The 19928-nt window shown below is 39.0% G+C and overlaps 1 protein-coding gene across 6 annotated transcripts in view; it reads left to right on the top strand.

Annotated features, from left to right (window-relative positions):
* The window catches only part of LOC309711405 (transcription factor SOX-6-like), a 109449-nt gene that overhangs the window by 46207 nt on the left and 43314 nt on the right, over positions 1 to 19928 (top strand). For all 6 annotated transcript variants that reach the window (XM_082541700.1, XM_082541701.1, XM_082541704.1 and 3 more), the window contains 3 exons: positions 7654 to 7743; positions 15586 to 15758; positions 18320 to 18388. In XM_082541700.1, coding sequence (XP_082397826.1) covers positions 7654 to 7743; positions 15586 to 15758; positions 18320 to 18388 — 332 coding nt within the window. The remainder of the gene's footprint in view (positions 1 to 7653; positions 7744 to 15585; positions 15759 to 18319; positions 18389 to 19928) is intronic.

Here is a 19928-nt window from a genome sequence, read left to right as displayed (position 1 = left end):
GACGTAGCCCAGACTCAATGTCAGCTCCCGGAGCCCCCTCTCTCTCCACCAAAACCACAGGCCCCACCCAAACCAGCTCCCGTGGGGGCCCGACCCAAAACAGCACTTCTATTGTGCCTGAACAACACATCTTTCTGTGTGTATACATTTGTTCATGTCTGTGTGTGTGTGTGCTAGCAGGGATAAGATTTCATATATTAAATCTAAAGTGGAGCCAGAAGCTTGGGCCTTCAGTGGGAGACTGTGGCACCCACGGTGTGGGACGGAGAGATTTCGCAGGTCTTTCCTCCCCACTGCTGTCAGACTCCACAACAAAGACTTTAACTGAACAAACACACACATCCACACATGTGCAATAACACTAAGTGCAATAATCTTTTCTGACATCGTTGTATTTTTACTCAGTTGTATATAGCATTCGTATTCTATTTTTATCTTATTGTATATTTTTATTCTATTTTATTCTACTGTATATAGTATATTATTTTATTCTATTCTGTACAGCTGTGTACTGTATTTATTCTTATTGTATTCTAATTTTTGCGTCATAACTTTTGCACTGTCCACTTCCTGCTGTGACAAAACAAATTTCCCACGTGTGGGACTAATAAAGGTTATCTTATCTTATCTTATCTTATCTTGAACTGATCTTTTGGGACTGTGTGTTTGACAAAGAAGCAATTTTGTTGCCTGGATATAAGTGCCCTCATTTTCAAATTTCTTTTATTTATTTAAAAAAATACAGATCTAAATTTCTTGTTAACCAAAGTCCTATTAAGTGTGGTCAAGCCCAGCTATTTTGTTTATAACGCGTTCTTTTTCTTTCTTTTATCCGCAGAACTTGATGTTACAAACTTTTCAGTCAATGCAGTTTAAATTAAAGCAGGTCACAGATTTATTTAAATGTACAAAATTGTGTAGTTAAATCCAAAGCTCTGGCGTATGTGGTGGTTTTTAAACACTTGCCCACGAGACCTGCTTAATTATTCTCCATCACTCAGATAAAGAGTGGAGATAAATAAATAAAGTGTATTTTATTACTTTTTAAAATAACTGAAAGTTAAATAATAAAATCATCCGCAAGTAAGATGTGACATCTGTCCAAGTCTTTTCCAAAAGTGGCTAAGCTCTACCACCTTCACTTTTATCTTCAAATCCTGCTGTCACATCAGTGTGCAGCAGGCTGTAGAAAGCAGTACCTTTTCTTCGAGGACAAATTTTCACCTTGTTGTTTCCTCACGTTCAGGCGGCAGCGGCGGCTGTTGATATCAGTGTAGTAATTCAGAGCAGGCCTGACCTCTCTGACTGCACCGCCGGGATCAACAGCTGGGTTTTTCTAGTATTAAAGTCACACCTTCAGTAGAAACACTATACTTTATCTAATTCAGTGCCCGGTTTCAGCCCACAGTCTTCAGCAGTACGCCCCTCTTATATCATATAAAGTGCTTTACACTGCTGGGGGGAGTAGTTCATGAGTATTTTTAGCATGTGACTCAAAGCCCCACCCGAGCGATGTTGGACGCTGACGTTGTCTAAGTTGCAGGTAAAGTAAATGAATAAAAACTTTGTTGTTAACTGTCAAAGGACAAATTTCATGCCAATTAAATTCCAAGTAGATTTACGACACATTACTAAAGTGGTGTCTTCAGGTGACCTCTTAAATTTTGCGTTGCAATCGATGTTTTATTTAGACTGCAGTTTAGTCAGCTGATTTGTTCATACAAGATCTGCTTCATACCATATGAATTTGTAGACATAAAGGGGTTTAGGTAATCTACAGGCTCCTGCAACATCACAGGTTTACACCAGACAGGGAGCAAAATGCATTTCTTGATGATGACGTAGGATAATAAAAATTCTTTAGCATGAGTTTTGACACTCGCTGGATGTGGAGTGTCAAATACATTTTTCAATATTTGTTTCTATGGTTGTTTCTAAATACCGAATTTAGGTCTCTCAATTGTGAATTTTCATTTTCACAGTGTTCTGACATTTGATAGACGAGCTGGTAAAAGCAATAAGTAAGGAATTTCTTGTCTTTTCTTTTTCTCCTGCAACAAAAAAAATAAAGTTCATATATGTATATATGACTTCATAAGTCCTGTTGTCCTGTTGTGTAGCATTAGTTGTAATGTGATTATGATTATAAATGTAACAGATTTAAATGATATCTGCAATATATGCGGTTCCTCCTACAAGTGGCCCTCTGCAAGCATATTGCTGGACGGCAAAAGAATGTGTGTGTGTGTGTGTGTGTGTCTGTTTTTCTTACAAGGAGGGTGATGTATGTGAAGAGGGTTGCACAGGGCTACTTGCAGACACCCCCCCCCCCCCCCCCCCCCCCCGGTCAGGATCAATGGCTGCTTTCTCAGGCCATGTTCTTTGACAAGAGAGTCCGGGTGTCATCTGACAGATGAAAATAGTTTGTGTGAAATGGACACCGTGCTAACACGCAGCCAGGCTAACCATGCTGCAGTTTAATGGTTTTACAACACTGAGCAAGAAGTGCTAGGTCATTGTGTGTGTGTGTGTGTGTGTACATGCGTCTGTTATCTACGCGCCCCCCTCTGTGCAATTAAATGTCTCAGCAGTGTACTGACATTCTTTAATCAGTGTGTGAGGTGTGGATGTATGTTTGAGCGCTTCGGAGTGCTTCAGTGTTCTCATATCAGTGTGTGTATGCTTGCGTTTGTGTGTTTTTGCGTATATGTGGGTGTGTGTGTGTCTCTTTCCTCCTCCTGGCTAGCCCGTCTCCTCGTGTTTGGACATATGTTGAGTTTTATTTCACTCAGACATCAATCCTGCTGGCCAGCTGTTAGGACAGCTGCTCTCTCTGTGCCTCTCCTGCTCTGTTTCTCTCTTTTACTCTATCATTCGTGCCGTCTTGCGCTCGCGCTCTCTGTTTCTCTTGGTCTGCCTCTCACTCTGGTTTTTTCTTCAACATTAATGTTTCTTTAACATCAAAATGTTATGCTTTGTTTCTCTTTGCTTCTTCTAAACAGTATTTTTTAAATTTTGTGTCTCTTCAAATTCTTTCTTTCTTTCTTTCTTTCTTTCTTGTCCTCTCTCTCTGATCCTGTGGGGTCTGCAGTTGAAGTCATAGCACTGGCATAAATTTGGAAGTGCAAAGTGTAGCTGTCAGCTTCCATTTACACACATTCAGTAGTGAAGTGAAGACACAAAATGTTTTTTTTTTCTTTTTTTTAACTGTGGGTGTGTTACACAAACACCAGGCACCGGTTAGAACACTGGATTTTGTTATTTTTTACATTAAGTAATTTTTCAGATTAATGCTTTTTTTTCTCTTTACATTGGCCTTAGACTGCACACTCCAGGGCTCCGAGTTCCCGAGCTCTCTCACTAAGCATAATGTGTTTGTTTGAGAGACTGAAAGAGACGATGTATGTGGATAATTTAAAGGAACTTTTTTTAAGCTTTCACACTAAAATCTGCTCAGCGTGAGTGAACTAAACTTTCAAAATATATGTGTTTCCTAAACATTTTTGTTAGAAAACAAACTTCATTGGAATATGTTGCACACCTGTTGTAAGCATGTTTAAGATAAATATTGCACTAATGAAGGATTTGGCAGGATAGATTATTCCACGGCTTCACACTGAGCTCTCTTGTTAGAAAGTGGTGGTTTTTCCGACACAGCCATTCTTCTAGGCTGAGAGAAATAGCTCTCTACTCCTATTCATACGTATCTGTTACTTACCAACATTTTGCTGAAAAGTTCATTTCATGAGCAACTTTTAAAAACAAGTAGGCTAAAAGAAAGAGTGAGAAGAGAGTGACACAGTCATATAGTAGAAGCCTGTGGCACACTGTGTATTTCTTGGCAGTTGCTCTTTTGGACTGTTGATGCTTGCCTGCCACATACCCACACATACACTAAGTAAAACACACACAGCAAAGCACACAGTAAGTTGCCTGTGGCTCATGTAAAACACCCAAAACATTGTCTCTTGGCAGGTTGGCGTGGGGACAGGTGATAAAAGTGTGTTTACCCTAAACACTCGCCAGCTTGCTAGCTGCCTCAGCGCTGATTTACTACGACTCCGTCTCTTCAGCCGCTTCTTCTCCTCATCGCCTTCCTTCTGGCTCGCTTTCACTTGATCTTATCGCTCATTCACCCTACCTGTCTGTCTCTTCTCCATACTTGTTCCTGCTTGTGACAAAGTCTTTTTTGAAAATATTTTTTATTTTACAACAAATAAAAAGGGAATTTCCAGATGTGGAATGTCTAAAGTGTTTTGATTTGGGAGAGTAAGTTTTTATTACTTCCAGCATGGAGGTTATGTTTTTGGTAGTGTTTGTGTGTCGTTCTGTCTGTAAACACAGTAGCTCAAAAAGTTTTGAATGAATTCTGGTTAAACTGTGTAGGCGTGTAGAGGGGGTCATGTTAACGGTCCATTAAAATGTGACTAACATATATTGAGGTCTTCAAGTTCAACTCAAGAAGGATTTATTGGTCAAAAATTGAAAAAAAGAAGTATAACTTGTGCTTGTGCTTACAAGTGTTTTTTGACCTTTGACCTCTCTGTCATGGACAATAGACTAACCTGAAGGTGAAAGGGATAATGTTGGGATGGGATACTTTTTGAGTATAGCTGATTAACAGTATAATGTAATGTTATGTACATTACACTAACAGTTTATAACAACTTAAATGCGTTTTATTTTTGGGGTGTCGGTTAATATAAACTTGTGCTCTTTTTTCACTCTATATTTATTACTAAACATTTAAAGCAGTTTTGCTAACAGTGACATACATGGTGCACATGTACTATATCCACATAAATAATAATAATAACAAATATTTGTACTTAAAATTAGAAGCCTGCACGCTGCACTTTTACTGTACAACAGACGTCTTAAAGTATGTTTGTTTAAAGAACAAAGAAAATAAAAGAATGTATGCAAAATCCAATACTGTTAAACCCTTAAAAGTAAATACCTCCCAGAGAGTGAGCTGACTTGCTGGAGGTATGCGCTCTCGGAGTGCTTCTAGCATCAAGAACACATCAGCAACTATTTGATATTGTTTACAAAGTTTTTCCTTATTCTTACTTTTTCTATGTCATCCTTCCCATTTGTTTTTACCCACTTCAGTTTGTCTTTATAATTCTTCCAAATTGCTGAAACAGTCATCTTCATCATTCCCTCTTCAACATTGTCTCCGCCTGCCCTGCTTTCCACCTTTCCCCTTTGTTCTTTTAATGTAACCTTACTTCCCTCACCAGCCAAAACATCCACCCGCTCCCTCGTCTTTTTAACCCATCCAATTTCCGTATTATCCTTCGTTTGATAAAGAGGCCTGTTTCTGGACAGCAAGGAATTTTTATCCACCCACCAATCTAAACACCACTTGAACCCTGACTCAGTTGCGGTGACGGATAAAGAGCCATCTAGGGTAAAACATCTCCCTCCATCCTCTCTCATCCCTCTCTTCTTGTCCTCTTCCTCGTCCCCTCTTTCTTCGTACCACACCGCTCTCATCCCCCCACAGTCTCCTCATCTGATCTGTTTATCAGTACGAGGAGTGTAAATTGTGCAATAGAGTACACATACAGTTGACTTATGCAGATGTGTCTTGGAGTTATAGGTTGTATTTTCTTCACTAAGTGCTCTCATAAATTGGGTTCCTTGATATTGTTTGATACAAGGCGCACTGCACAAGTGCACATTGGCGTCTTCAGGTCTTGTGATTAGAAGAAAAGCCCCTCATCCTGCCTCTGTCCCACAGCCTTCCTCCTTTACCAGCCATAAATATCACCCCTTGAACCAAATGTACACACATACTTATCCTGTGGAGCCACTTGTACAGTAAATCTGCAAAAAAAAAAAAAAAATCAGGTGGATTCCATTGTCCGGAGGGGGTGGAAGCTATGTTCATTACATTACTTTACTTCAATGTGGTCCGCCTGCCTGGAAATACCCGCTGTTTATTGCCTAATTTGGGAAATCACCACAAAAAATTTCTGTCATTTTTAAATTGTTTCTTTGTTCTGTATATATCTGCCACCCTACGTCGGTGCCATTGCCCCCCGCCCCCCTCTTTGTTTACATTGAACCCATGTGACGAGGACGGCTGCATCAGCTTATTTACAACAATCATAATCCGACTGTAAACATGCAAGGTTTTAATGGACCTAATAAGGAAGCTGTGCTCAGCTGGTGGACGGCATCTCATGACCACACAATGGGCCCATACGCACAAACTAAACATTAAGCCATTCACAATAGACCATGTGCCCTTATGAATGCCTATCGCGTCTTTTGTCAGGATAAAGGCACCACAAATAAGCTATTGTCTGACTTAACCATTCTAAATCAGGCAATCCCTTAGGGGCATGTTTTCCACACTGCACCCAAGAATGTCTCCTTTTTTTGTACGAGTGTGTGTGTGTGCGCTTTTTGATGTCCTTGGTGACTGAGGCCTCCTCATGGGTCCGTGCATGACCATGACACCATCTATGACACACCTGCCGGCAGAAAAACAAGAGTGTATACACAAATGAAGGACCTTAAAGATTTGTGTCGTAACGTGTGCAGAAATTGGACATACAGAGTGAGTAATGCAGGTGCTGTATTTCTGAATGTAGTGCTTATGCTTAAAGATTTCAGGCTTTTCTGGTGTCACCTTTGGTTTGTGGTGGTGACTGAAGCAGAAGAACAGCTCGTATTTATGTGTTTCTAGCACACGCTGGAAAAATTTGTTACACTGAGGGCTGAGAGCTGTCAGCAGTGTTTTCTGACAAAGTCAACTTCTGAATATTACAAAAGTTGTGTTTGCACTGGGTTTCATGTTCTCCCATCCTCATAGGTACCCTTTAAAATGAGGATGATATAGCAACTATATTTTTGCCTCCATTTGGAAACAAATACTGTTAAATTTAAAGGGTTTATAGTGGAGACCGATTACAACACAAAATATACCTCAAGACTTAACAGGTTATACTTGCTTACATTTATTTGCTGATGCCTGAGAATGTGCACACTTTACTGTTTCTTCATTCGCAGGTCGCACACACAGACAGAGGCACACAAACAATCCCGCTTGCACATGTGCAGATATCTGTCTCTACCAAGTTTGTCTCTCTACTGTTTGCCTGGTGAAGAATTGAAAAGTTCCCATTGTTGAAGTAAAGTTCACAGCAGGACTCCAGTTGAATAAATGGGACCTTATGAATCTTATGAGACCACGTGTCTCTGATGTCTATTATCCTGAGGCCATGAGACACATTGTGAGAAAAAAAGACAACCATCTCTAAACAATGCAGACATTCTCATTTGGTCAGCTGCTGCATTTTTTTATTTTATTTTTTTTTTAGATAAAGTAGGAGGAAATTTTTTCTTCTCCTTGATGGGAAATGTACTCATTCTTAGGTTTTTTTTTCTTGTGTCTTCTCCATACTTTTTATTATCATCACCCAATTTTCTCCTCTTTCTACTACTTCCCCAGTTTTATGTTTATGGGCGACAGTCAGGCCTCCTGTGAGACCTCAGCATTAGTATCTGAACAGGTGGACTGTTGTAAAATGCATATTTCATTTTAAATATGATGCTATTGTCTGAAAGTTACAAATTGAAACAGACTTGATAAAAAGAAACTAATTGTTTTGTTTGTTTGTTTGTTTGTTTTTGTAGAACCCTCTTGCATGGAAAGACTCCTCTCTAAAGACTGGAAGGAGCGCGTGGATCGCTTGAACGCCACTGAATTCTTGGGGGAGGTTAAAGGTAAGAGTGAGAAAGATAGCAGCTACTACTATATCTACATTCTCTTTCAGGGAGATGCTAAGTGTATGCTGATAAATACTGTTCCTGCTTTAACTGTGCCCTTTGCCACAGTTGGCAAAACAAAAGAAAGACAGCAAGCGTGTTTTTCCCCCCACAATAAGTAGTGCCTTTTTCAAAACCTGCAGCATCTGTGGAATCTCTCATTTTTCTTTTTGGTTCACCCAAATATGAAGAGTGTTATAAATAAAAGCTAATGGTACGTGCGCAGAAAAGACACTGTTGTGCAACGCTAAATTCAAGGGTAAGAAACGGTTAGATACGCTGCAATTCTCTGCTCTGTGTGTATACTTGCTGCATGTTTCTGCATATGAAAGCAGCACAGTAAATGGTAGCCAGGCTTACCTGTCGAGCAGTGAGGGTGGCACTAAGTACTCCAAATTGTACCTTTGATTAAAGGGTGTGTATGAGAGGAGAGGTTGCACATGGTCCTATATTTTTGTAGTCCACATCAGCAAATAGCATTTACAAAGGCATAAATAACCAAGACCAATGAATTCTCGACCTGCTCTGGTGTTCAGAAGTGAAAATAGCAGCATATATATATATATATATATATATATATGCACATCTTATCATTTTGCTTTAGAACTGCAATATAATATGCAATTTAGAATTAATAAAGCTATAAGATCATGTATAGGTGATCGGTGTGAATAGCTATTCTTTACACATTAAATACTATAAGTAAAATATGAAATTACAAGTATTACCTCTCTTGACATCACTGTATATCACACACTGCTGACACAGGATTTTGGCGGCCGACACCTAAACAGGTTTTTAGGGAGTAAAAACAGAAAGGTTACATGTTGGCTAAAAATCAATGAAGAAACCACCCTCTGCCCGTCTGTGGTGCTGCTCTACCACTTGTGACGCAGACAGCGCTTATTAAAAGGAATGAAGTCAAAGCCACTTAGAAAAATAGTGCTTGTTCTCAACGCGGAAATGCAGATCCGATATTATTGATGGTTTTCTACTTTTACAATTATCTTCCCCGGCGTGTTTTACATCTCCTGACTTTGTAAAGTTCATGCATATTTTGAGCTGTCGTAAGAAGGAGGCCTGTAATATATTAGAGCCGTGTGGAGCCTCGATTGCAGGCAGTGAGGCTGACTGGTTAGTACAACAAGTAATAGAACAATAAAAAACAATGAGAGTCTTTACTCTGAATTTACAGAACTGTATAGTTTGTGTGTGTGTGTGTGTGTGTGTGTGTGTGTGTGTGTGTGTGTGTGTGTGTGTGTGTGTGTGTGTGTGTGTGTGTGACCGCGTCTGACTAAACTACTCACACATAAGAAGAAAAATTGCTTTCTTAAATTTCTAAAATGTGCTTATGGTAGTTATATAATAAAAATAGAATGAGGTAGAAAAACAAATGACTTTTAAAAACTGATATATTAAGACAGGGAAATGCTTTCTGTCTCGAGGGCTACAGCATTTTCTGTTTGTGTGCCGTAACGCAAGTTGTTAACGGCAGAGCAGTCGAGCTGCCTTCAGTGAGAGGAACCGTTTGTGATCGTCTCCAGCTGAAATGGCAAGTATTTCCTCTGTGGAAAGTGGGAAAAGGGGACTACAGAGAACCTTCTTCAGCAGAACAGACATTGACTTTTATTGTAGGACACATATCAGACGCTTTTTCTCTGTCGTCATACCGACTACCTCCATCTACACAAGCACCCTTCTTATTCAGATAAAATAAACACCCTTAATCACCCTTTGCATAGTAATAATTTAGCATAGGTTACACAACTCATTGAGAGTGCTCTTGTGTCAGATAAGTGCAGGGATACAGTAAAGTTATTCAAACTAGAAGAAGCAAGTAAGATGAAATTCAAGTAAGAGTGAAGTGAAGGTAATTTCCATCAGTAGAAATGATCTTTATCTTTGGATTCTTTCTATTTTCACTGTGAAATATTAAAATGAGACATTCAATTCAATCACAGTGTAGTTGCTATAGTGTGGCACATTTTGTACATGAAGACAAAAACAGCTGTCCTCTTTTATTGCTTAAAATGAGAAATTATAAGAAGAAGCCAAAAGTCGTGCTCTGCTTCCCTCAAATGCTTTTATCTTTCTTATATAAAAAGGTTGTTAATTGAAAGTTACATACGCACTCTTGTCTGCACAGATTTTCCAATTTTTTTAATCTCAAACCAAAGTCCAAGTCCAAGGCCAATCAGCATTTAGCGATTCTTTTCACCTTTCTTAATCAACCTTTTTATGAATATTTGTTACTTACTTTTTTATTGGTATTACTATCAGTCCCATTGTTGCCATATCAAATAGGTTCAGGTCATTGTGTGAGGAGACACACAGGATAGAAAACTTAAATTAGGAATAAAAAATGAATAAATCAGTTCATTTTAATTAAATTTAAACATTTTTGACAGCTACAAAAGGTACAAAAAAGTATTTTCAAGGGCACGTTCCTGCTCAGATTTAAGCCTCTCATGCTCCACTTGTTTTGATGTGCTTTGCAGATTTAGTGCCTGTCACATGTGTCTTAATCTATTAAACGTACCACTTTTCTGGTAAAGGATATGCAGAAGCATCTCGGCCTCTTTGAAAGTGACTATATTTCTGCATGAAAAGCAGCATTCAGATGGAATTTTTTTATGACACAGAGGAGGAAATATTATTATTAAGATAAAGATGTATGCAAATATTCTAATTGTCTAATACTGCATGAACTAGCAGAACGTTAGCTGACATATTTTTTTTTCATTTGCTTTAAATAAGTATATATCTGATATCCACCTGGAGTCATGACAGCATTATTACACTTTTGATGATTAGGAAAAGTTTCTTGTAACTTGAAGAATAACAGTTAAATAGCATTTAACTGATCATTCAGTAGCCTCAATTAAAGTGCTTGTGTGTTCCTCAATAAATTTACTCTTTTTTAAAAGCATAGTGCTTTATATCACTACTTTACACCTATTTGATAGATTTGGATTAAACTTTTTTCTTTTTTTAGTTTGTTTGTTGGAGCGGACACAACATACAAATACGTTTTCCTGGGGAAGAAAGACACTAGTGTGCAATCTATTGTCATGATACTGATGGCCAACAGTAATCCCACCCAATAAAGGTTAACAATTTACAAGATGCTCTATGTTTGAAAAATACAAGTTAATCTTATAATGACAAATAAAAGCTTTATGGATCTGTGTTTCATGCAATTCAGTTTTGGTGACTTTTAAAAGTTATTTCGGTCATTTCTGTGATAGAAACCCTCCTTTACCATCTCTTTAAATATTTGATAGCACTTCAGTGGAGACAAGACAAGAGTATGCTTGTCTAATCCACAAAGTTGGACTCAATTCTTATGTGTTAGTTGAAGACACCAATAAATATAGCATGTGCCAGCACGCACGCACACAAATGATCACACAAACACGGCACACAGATGTCTCTGTTCATCCAGCTGTGTCCTCACTAAAGAAAATACTCTCGCTGAATTCAAGCGTTTTATTTCTCGATGGTTGAAAAGAAGCCTGGTCTGGCTGACCTAAATACGCAAACACAACTGTTGCTCTGTGTCTCCTCACACAGCGACCTGGACCTATTTGTTCAGTCGCAGTTATTTTTAGGGTAAAAAAAGCCCATTGACCTCCTTTTATTTACTGGAATGTTCATTACCGGTCAGGTATGGCTTCAGTTTGCCTGTGTACAATATATTTATGTTTATGTGTGAGTAAATACTTTTTAGCTACACTACACCATGACTCACAGCAAAACAACTGGGAATGTGCCCAGGATTAATATATAAACACTATGAAGCTCTAGAAGGAGGTGCGTGACATTTCGTCTAATTATTTGCTCTTAGTTGCTCTTCATTACCGTGTCCTGATATCCTCCTTAATAATATTCTAGCACTAAGCTTTAAATACAACTCTTCTCCAATTTCTTATTCTTCTTCCTATCACAAAAAAATGTTGTTTTAGTCACAGAGGGCAGCAGTTCACTGGTATTTTTCCCCATTTACAACCTATAGCTTTGCTTTTAATTCGTTTTTAATAGAAAAAGAGACAAAAGATGAACGGATCAAGCAGAGCTGTGCAATTCTTTTAGATGATGCTAGCGAATCTTGTGCAACTCTGAAAAATTATAAAACTGTAACGATTTATTTTGAAGGATTTTTTAAAAAAAGATTTTCTCCTGTAATTGTCGTTGCCTTGAATACAGCAGTTATGATTTACACTATTATCAAAACATGATCAATTAAAATGAGAAGAAGGATTTTATTTCTTTTATATATTCTTAACCTTCATGAGACTACACTACAACAAATTAAGAAGATGCTGGCTAGAAAATAACTGCAATGGAAAAAGAATAAAACCTGGACACCTCTCAGCTCAGCAGTGTCACCAAAGTTTCAGATGATGAATTAGCTGTTTGCAATGGGGATATGTATGTGGACATTTTCATCTTTTTTTCTTTTCCAGCTTTACCTCGTCTCTATTTTTTGACATTTGGGTATTCTTAGGATTCCTGGTTTTGACATTTCCATGTTTTTTTTTCCTGCAAAGTCAGAGAGCTCATATTAACAGATGGATGGAAAGTGTCTGATTCTACTGTCAGATGCATGAGCAGGCACATCTGGCAGCAATAATCACACTCAAATTCAGCAGTCAGTTAAATAAGGCATCTTTCTCACATTGCAATTTCATTCTTTTTTTTCTTTATTTCATATGCAACCGTCTGTCTGGAAAAGCGAGCTGTTTGTCTACAATAAACCTTGAAATTTGGCAGACTGGATGTGCGATCTTTACACGCCGCTGGCTTGCAGAGAGCACGAGCACGTCTCTGGACAACATGGAGTGACTGTGTTTGTCTTGGGGTCAAGAGTCAGAGTGTTTGTTGTGGTGTAAGTTTGAGGAGACTGTTTAGTCTTGTAGAGAGCAACGTTGGGAGTCTGGCACATAGATCCCGTGGTAAAACATGATGGTTTGGCAGAAGCTCAGCACAGTCAGAGACATCAATATGTTAGTCAGAGGTGTGAGCCTGTGAGTGGGTGATGGTTTGTGTGTATTTTTATGTGTGGCTTTTGTGTTCAAATGTGTTTGTTGGTGCATTTGTGTGTTTAAAAAAGTGGCCTGAGACACAACTGTGTCATATGGTTTGGGGATTCACAGATAGCCGTTATATTACTGAATATATAATAATAAAAGAAAGAATTTTATTCAGCTGAATAGTTATTTGCGCATGTTCTGATGTAGCAGTGCCTTCATATTTATTGTGATGTAATGAAACATCATATGATAATCAGATGAAATCTTGAAGCTTGGGATGCGATTCCAGTGAATGAAAACATCACGTAAGCGATTAACAGACACCTCATACAGAAGTAAGAGAGTTCTGGTTCATCAACACATCATCCCAATCATCTAAACATAGTGAGAAAACAGTTAATGGCTTTCTGTTTTGGCTGGACCCCTCGGCAGGTGTCAGGAATAATCCTGATGGATGGAAAACGGAAACATCTGAGATGATTATCGGTGCCAGAAGTGTTGGAGGAACGCAAGGCGTTGCGTGTGGAATGCACAACCCATAATCCACATGAATCATGGAGCTGTAATCGCAGTTGTTGCTGTTACACAATAAGCTGTACTTGACTGTAAAGAATGCCAGGGAATAGGAAGGAATCTGTGTTAAGCGTGTAAGTTTGAAGACATGACAAGATTATAAAGTACCTATCAGTGTTGCCAGACTGAATCGCCAGAGATTCTTGGTGAAGGGTGAAAAGGGAAAAATAAACTTTAAAGAAAGGTGGAGAAAAGTGGTGATAACAACAGAAATGCTGTGAGGAATGAGATAAAGAGAGGAAAAAAAGTCAGGGATCTGATGAGAAAAGAGGGGAGGAGAATAAGAATTAGGAAGCTGGCGAGAAAGGAGCAGGATGCAACAAGAGAGTTGGAAAAAGAGAAGAGGGGATAAAAGGAGGGTGGAGCTGATGATAGGAGGAGGTGTGATAAAGTAAGAGAAGAAGACTGAAAAAAAAAAGGTGGGAAAAGAAAACAATGAAAAGAAACAAGAGGAAAATGATGAGTGGCGAGAATACACCATAGGGAGGATCAGGCCTTGGAAGCGGAGTAACTGATGGGAAGGTCTTTTGGGGGAAACCCGAAAAAATAGAAAAAATGGACAGAATGAAAGCATGAAGAAAAGAGACAAGAAGAGGAGAATGTTGCCTTTGATACAGGGGTGCTGAGGGGTAATTTCTGTGTGTGTGTGTGTGTGTGTGTGTTGGGGGGCAGTCTGTGGTACAATAGGGGCCTGACAGGACTACAATGAAGACTCTGTTAGTATGCAGGTAGTGTTGGGGCCACCCTGCAATATCCCTACATGGCCCCAGGGCAAGACCTTACACACACACACACACACACACACACACACACACACACACACACACACACACACACACACACAAGAGCAAGAACTTCTAAACAAGATATAAACAAGATATACTTCAGTGTGGTTGTGCTTTAGTTTACGCTTCACTCTAGTTACTTTCTGTTACTTCGTAGAGTGAAGTCAAATTTGCCTGTTTTTCCCTAATTAAATCTTCAAGAAGTCTGTCTCTCCCATAGAACAAATTCTTGGAGATGGTTTAAACACTCTTTGTGCTTGTGGCAACTCCCTACAAATAGAGCCCAACCAACTAAAGACAAATTGTATGTACCCATCCTTTTTTCTATTAATGTCACCCCAAAGATGTTATTAATGGGATTTCTGAGAGGGATTGTTTTGTGTTGCTCCTTGAGAAACTCTTGCTAGTTTTTGAGGTACTGTGAAAGACTGGGAACCGCATGAGAGCTTGGTGTCATGAGCAGTAGGTTAAAAGTAGAGTTGAAAGTCAGACAAACTTTGAAGTGGAGGACAGGGTGTTCCAAAGTTTGGAAAAAGGTTTAAAATATGCCAGCAGTTATAAAGAAACTTATACTTATGTAAAAAAAAGAAAAAGAAGAAGAAGCAGTTATAGCATCCAATAAACTGGTTAACAGACAGTAGGTCAGTTGATCAATGTGATTTTTTTTTACATAACTTATCAGGATTTTGAAAATAAAGCACATGAGGAAATGCCAGTGAAAAATTAAAAGTGGATTTTGTTTGCTTCATTCATGTGGTTCTAAGATAAAAGTTCAAATCATCAGTTTCTTTTGTTTAAAAAAAGATCTGAGGAATGTGGAACACAAAAAGCATTCTCATTGGAGTATGCCCAAAAAACCTCCCATGAGTATCAAACTCATAAACCCGACAAAGGGCTGTAACAGCTACTTATTTTAAAAAGGTTAAGTCAAAGTAATTTAATTGTTCTCAGGAGCAGATGCTAAGTGGTGGCATGCAGTGACAAGATAGAAGATAATAAGTAGTAAGATATAACTGCAAGCCTGCTAATTTGCAGGAGTTTTAGGAATGAGAGTTTGTAAAGGGCTTGTGTTAGCCAAACAACGGCTGAGTGATTGAGGGTAGGCTATGCTTAGGTTTGGACATTTTGTATAAATGAAAAATGTTCAAGGTGCTTTCAGCCAGTGAAGAAAACTTATTTTCAGTCATGGCTCTTTGGTTAGAACTACATGAAACATTGTCATGACCTTCATGAGTTGTTTTGTACTCGTTAAATTTCCTCCCAGTCTTTTTTATATTAACTGATCACTTGAGATTTTGTATAAATTTTTCTGCCTCAGCTGAGCAGGATCTGAACACCTCTTATGAACATCCAGCCAGTTTGCAGTGTTATCAACTTTGAATTGCTACTCTTGCTAATTTCATGCCCAGGTACACCAGAGTCGCTGGAAGAGAAGGAGCGCCAGCTTTCCACCATGATCGGTCAGTTGATCAGCCTGAGGGAGCAGCTTCTTGCCGCCCATGATGAGCAAAAAAAGATGGCCGCCTCGCAGCTGGAGAAGCAGAGACAACAGATGGAGCTGGCCAGGCAGCAGCAGGAGCAGGTAGGAAGGGTCCGTGGATGTGTTTGGGGCTGTACAATGAGAGTTGGGTAAAAAGAAAGAAGAAAACGACATTAATATTAATAGTGTACATGTGTTGGTCTATGTGCAGGATAATGAATAGGGTTTGGTGATATGAATCGCACATAGTTCATTCCTGTGTGTTTATGCAGGGGTGCATCTAGAAGGGGGGTGGGGGTGGAGTTTCACCAGGGCCCCAGAACACTTACTCAAGTATTCTAATGTACTTAAGTATTTCCACATACTTAATGCACTTTGTAGTAAGCAATATATAATTAATTAAAATGATCCACAGCTGGAACATTAAAGAGATGTGTCTCTTTAATGTCCCCCCCCCACCCCATTTTTTAAAAAAAGAAATTGGATACAGCCCTGGTTGTGCATACATCATATTTAGAAGCAAACTAATGACTAAATGAAAAATATCAATCAATAAATAAAGACATACATAAATAAATACAAAATTGAGTATATGATTGGCAGGGCTTTAAACTGTCAACAGTTCATTTTTAATATTCTGTAATTCCTTTTTGTTGATTCCTTTCAGGTATTATATTATTTTGTTCATTCAACTAAATACTGAAATTTGAGGTTATCATTATTAAAAATAACAGAAAATTAGTCCAACAGGGCGAACAGCACATATAACTAAATACAAATGTTAAACATTACCAGGTTACATTAACCTATAGCAACTATTGGATACACTTCAAATTACAGAGGTTAGAAAGCCAACAGGACTTAACACAAAGCATTGTCTTCTTGTGAATGCCTTCCTCTTAAACTGTTTGATCTATTGAATGTGAAGGTCCTAAACCTATGAAAGTGTACAATATCCGACACAAAACCCCCTGATATTTAATAATTTTCCAGTAACAAGTTAGTAATTTTTTGCTGTAATTCCTCAAATTCCAAAGCTTTTCTTTTTTCCAAAGTCGCATTGTAAAAATGTTATCATAACTGACATAATGGCCACAAAGGAGACCCAACTTGTAAAGGAAAAACAAAATGTCCCTAACAAAACGCGTGTAGGTGTATCTGTATGTCTTTTGACTGCACCTTCAAAAGTTGTAACAAAAGCGTCTCTTAGGGTGCCAGACGGCAATTTAAAAAAAAAAAAAACGAAAACATTGTGTGACAGAGAAAGAAAGCGAGAGCCTACGAAGAGAAGTGTTTAGGTGAGCTGCTCTTTGTTTTTACTGTTTGCCGACACGTTACTGTAGGTTGGCATATGACAGGCTCTGTTTGGACAAGTCCACACCTCCCATCACAACACATTCCACCTTTCACAGCTTTACAAAGGAAACAGGCAAAGTGGAGAGTGCGAAGAGAAAGACAGATTCCAATATCAGCCAGTCATTTGGCTGTTGAGACTTGATAGGATAATGCCCTACAGACAAACCCGAGAAATCTGCCTTTAATGAAATATGACATGTGTGCAAATGGGGCGCCGCCTCCCATTCAGCAGCCTGTAATTACATTTCGGAATAAATATACTAAACGACTTCTCAAGGAAAAAAAAAAGAGGGGCAGCTGTTTTACTTTTCTGGTTCAGAATGGGCGGGATCACGTCGAGGACGTACTGTCCCTTTTAGGACTTTAACCTCTCATGAGTGGCCGCTCCCAGATGTCAATCACTAGATGATGCTTGGCCTTTTAACATCTGACATTGAATGTTTTTCATTAGAGAATTTTACATCAAAACAACAACAGAGAAAATTATCACCCCTCCTGTTTATGTGTGTGTGTGTGTGTGGGAGGGGGGAGGCTTCCACAGGCACATTGGGTGTTGTTGGCTGATGTAGTAAACATGCCAATCTCACAGATTCAGTGTCAGTTAAGAGAATTGTTCATAAACCTTCTGCACTGCTAATTGCTTGGATTGGATGCACCATCCATCACACCAGCCGAGGCTTTTTAGAGATAATAATCTGAGGTCAAACTGACACATAACTCAGAGTCTCTCTACCTGTTTTTGATTTACTGTACTGCATTTGAGACATGATTGACCTCACTGAGAGTTTTCAAGAGCAAATCACTTTGTCTGCCACCTGTCGAGGACAGATACATCCTCATCATCATCTTGAGTACCAGATGACAATTTTGCCTTTTAGTATTGTAAGGCACTTACCTTAAAATGTAAAATGGCACGAGAAGACGGTGTAAATCAACATGATATAACATAAAAGGGAAGAGATTTGGATTCATTTTTCATCATCATCATCTTGAACCCTTGTATTTTTTATTTTTTACTTCCATGACTTCTAAGAGCAACATACCATTTCTGACAAGCCATTTATGGACATTTTCCTGTATTGCTTTTCTTTCATTTCCAATTAAAACACACACACACACTGTATGCATACTGTTTGTTCTTTAATATTTTAGAAACATGAACACGGTACAGAAATACAGATTATCCTTCTTCTCTTATCATCATTTTCACTCTTCCGCTCTGTGTGTGTGTGTGTGTGTGTGTGTGTGTGTGTGTGTGTGTGTGTGTGTGTGTGTGTGTGTGTGTGTGTGTGTGTGTGTGTGTGCAGATTGCCAGACAGCAGCAGCAGCTGTTGCAGCAGCAGCACAAGATAAACATTCTTCAGCAACAGATCCAGGTTAGTAGCCAAACACACTTTAAACATCTACGTATATACAACCAGACACACACACTTCCTTTTTTCAGTCTTGACCTTTCTTTGCGTTTACTCCTCCTGCCCTCTGCAGACTCCTCTTGTTTTGTTTCTTGTCCATCTCTGTGAGGATGCCAAGAACTTCTTATCTTTTGTCCTTTGTGCAGATGATCTAATTATTGTCTATCCAAGCAGTTCCGTGATCATCTTATCATGTGGAATTGGAAAGCGGAAATAATACAAGAGGTCATGGCCTTTACTTTTGTGCTCTGCCTGCTGTTAAGAAAGCAGCACCAAAAGCCTTCAGACACACACATAAAACACACAGTGGTGACTCAGTGATTGCCCTGGTTATAGCTGGATCATTCACTGTTGCATTGATTACTCAGCAATTGATACCCAAAGGTGCTCAAGGCTTATCCTCTTCCTCTTTTCTCTTTCTCTGCAGCATTTCCTGATAACTGTAACGTTTTTTAACCATTAAGCACATAAATGGATAAACATCTGTGGAGCGTGTACAGAAACCTGCAGGGAGATGTGTGAACTCACTTTTCTGGCTTCTGCTTCTTGTTCAGTTTTTCAGTGTTCTCCTTCTCCTCTTATTCCTACATCTGTTTCAGTGAGCCATCTGATGCACTGAGATTTGTGAAGTGTTCACTGTTTACCTACATACCCACCAAGAAATTACCACCAGCTGTGCACCAAATGCTGATCAATTTGCTCAGCATGGCTGACTGTCACATGGGAATTTAACAGGTTTATTTTTTTTAAGTGGTTGGCTCACAATCTGAATCCTCTGCCATCCGTCCATCCCGTGCTACTTTTGACCCCCTGTTGGTCCCAAGCTTTGGATCTCCCTACTCTCCTGAGGTGTGATATAGTTAATGAGGGTTTACTTTCCCCCCTGGTCGTCTTCCTCTTCATCTTTTTATTATGAGGCCTCACCCTTGGATCTTAATAAAGCTCGGATTGGACTTCATTAGCCTTCTTAGCCCCAAGGGAGAGTGAGACCATAAAAAACAGCTCCTACTCTGATCCTGTTCCACACTGTGAAGCATGGATACTGTGTCATGTTTTTTTTTTTTTTAGAATGAAGAGATATGCAGAAGATGGCTCTTGAGAGCAGAGTGTTATCATGTGGAGCTTTGCAACCATCTGTTGTAAAGGGCATAATGTGTATTTCACTTTTATTTTCTTTGTTGAATTGAATTTGAAAAGGCCAGAATTACTGCAATCTGCTTTTTCATAAATATACAAAAATGAATGCAACAAAAAAAACATTTGTTTTCACTGAAAAAATTGTGCTGCATCTTATTGTTATTTAAGTTATTTTTAAGGCAATAGCATTTGTCAGCAAACAAACCAAGCGCAGAAAGCAGCACATGGTGCATCTACTGTACAGAGAGTTAGAATTATTATGGCTAAGCTCCAGGGTTTAGTCACTGGGGTACGGGCTGTTTACGCTGTGTCGGATGTGTGTTGGCCTTAAACACACAGGCGGCGGTGCACTGGTCTGTTTCCACTT

The sequence above is a fragment of the Aulonocara stuartgranti genome (assembly GCF_965226115.1).
Source record: "Aulonocara stuartgranti genome assembly, chromosome: 7".
NCBI lineage: Eukaryota > Metazoa > Chordata > Actinopteri > Cichliformes > Cichlidae > Aulonocara > Aulonocara stuartgranti.
Note: the sequence above shows the minus strand (reverse complement) of the source record. Positions and strands in the feature narration are given on the sequence as shown.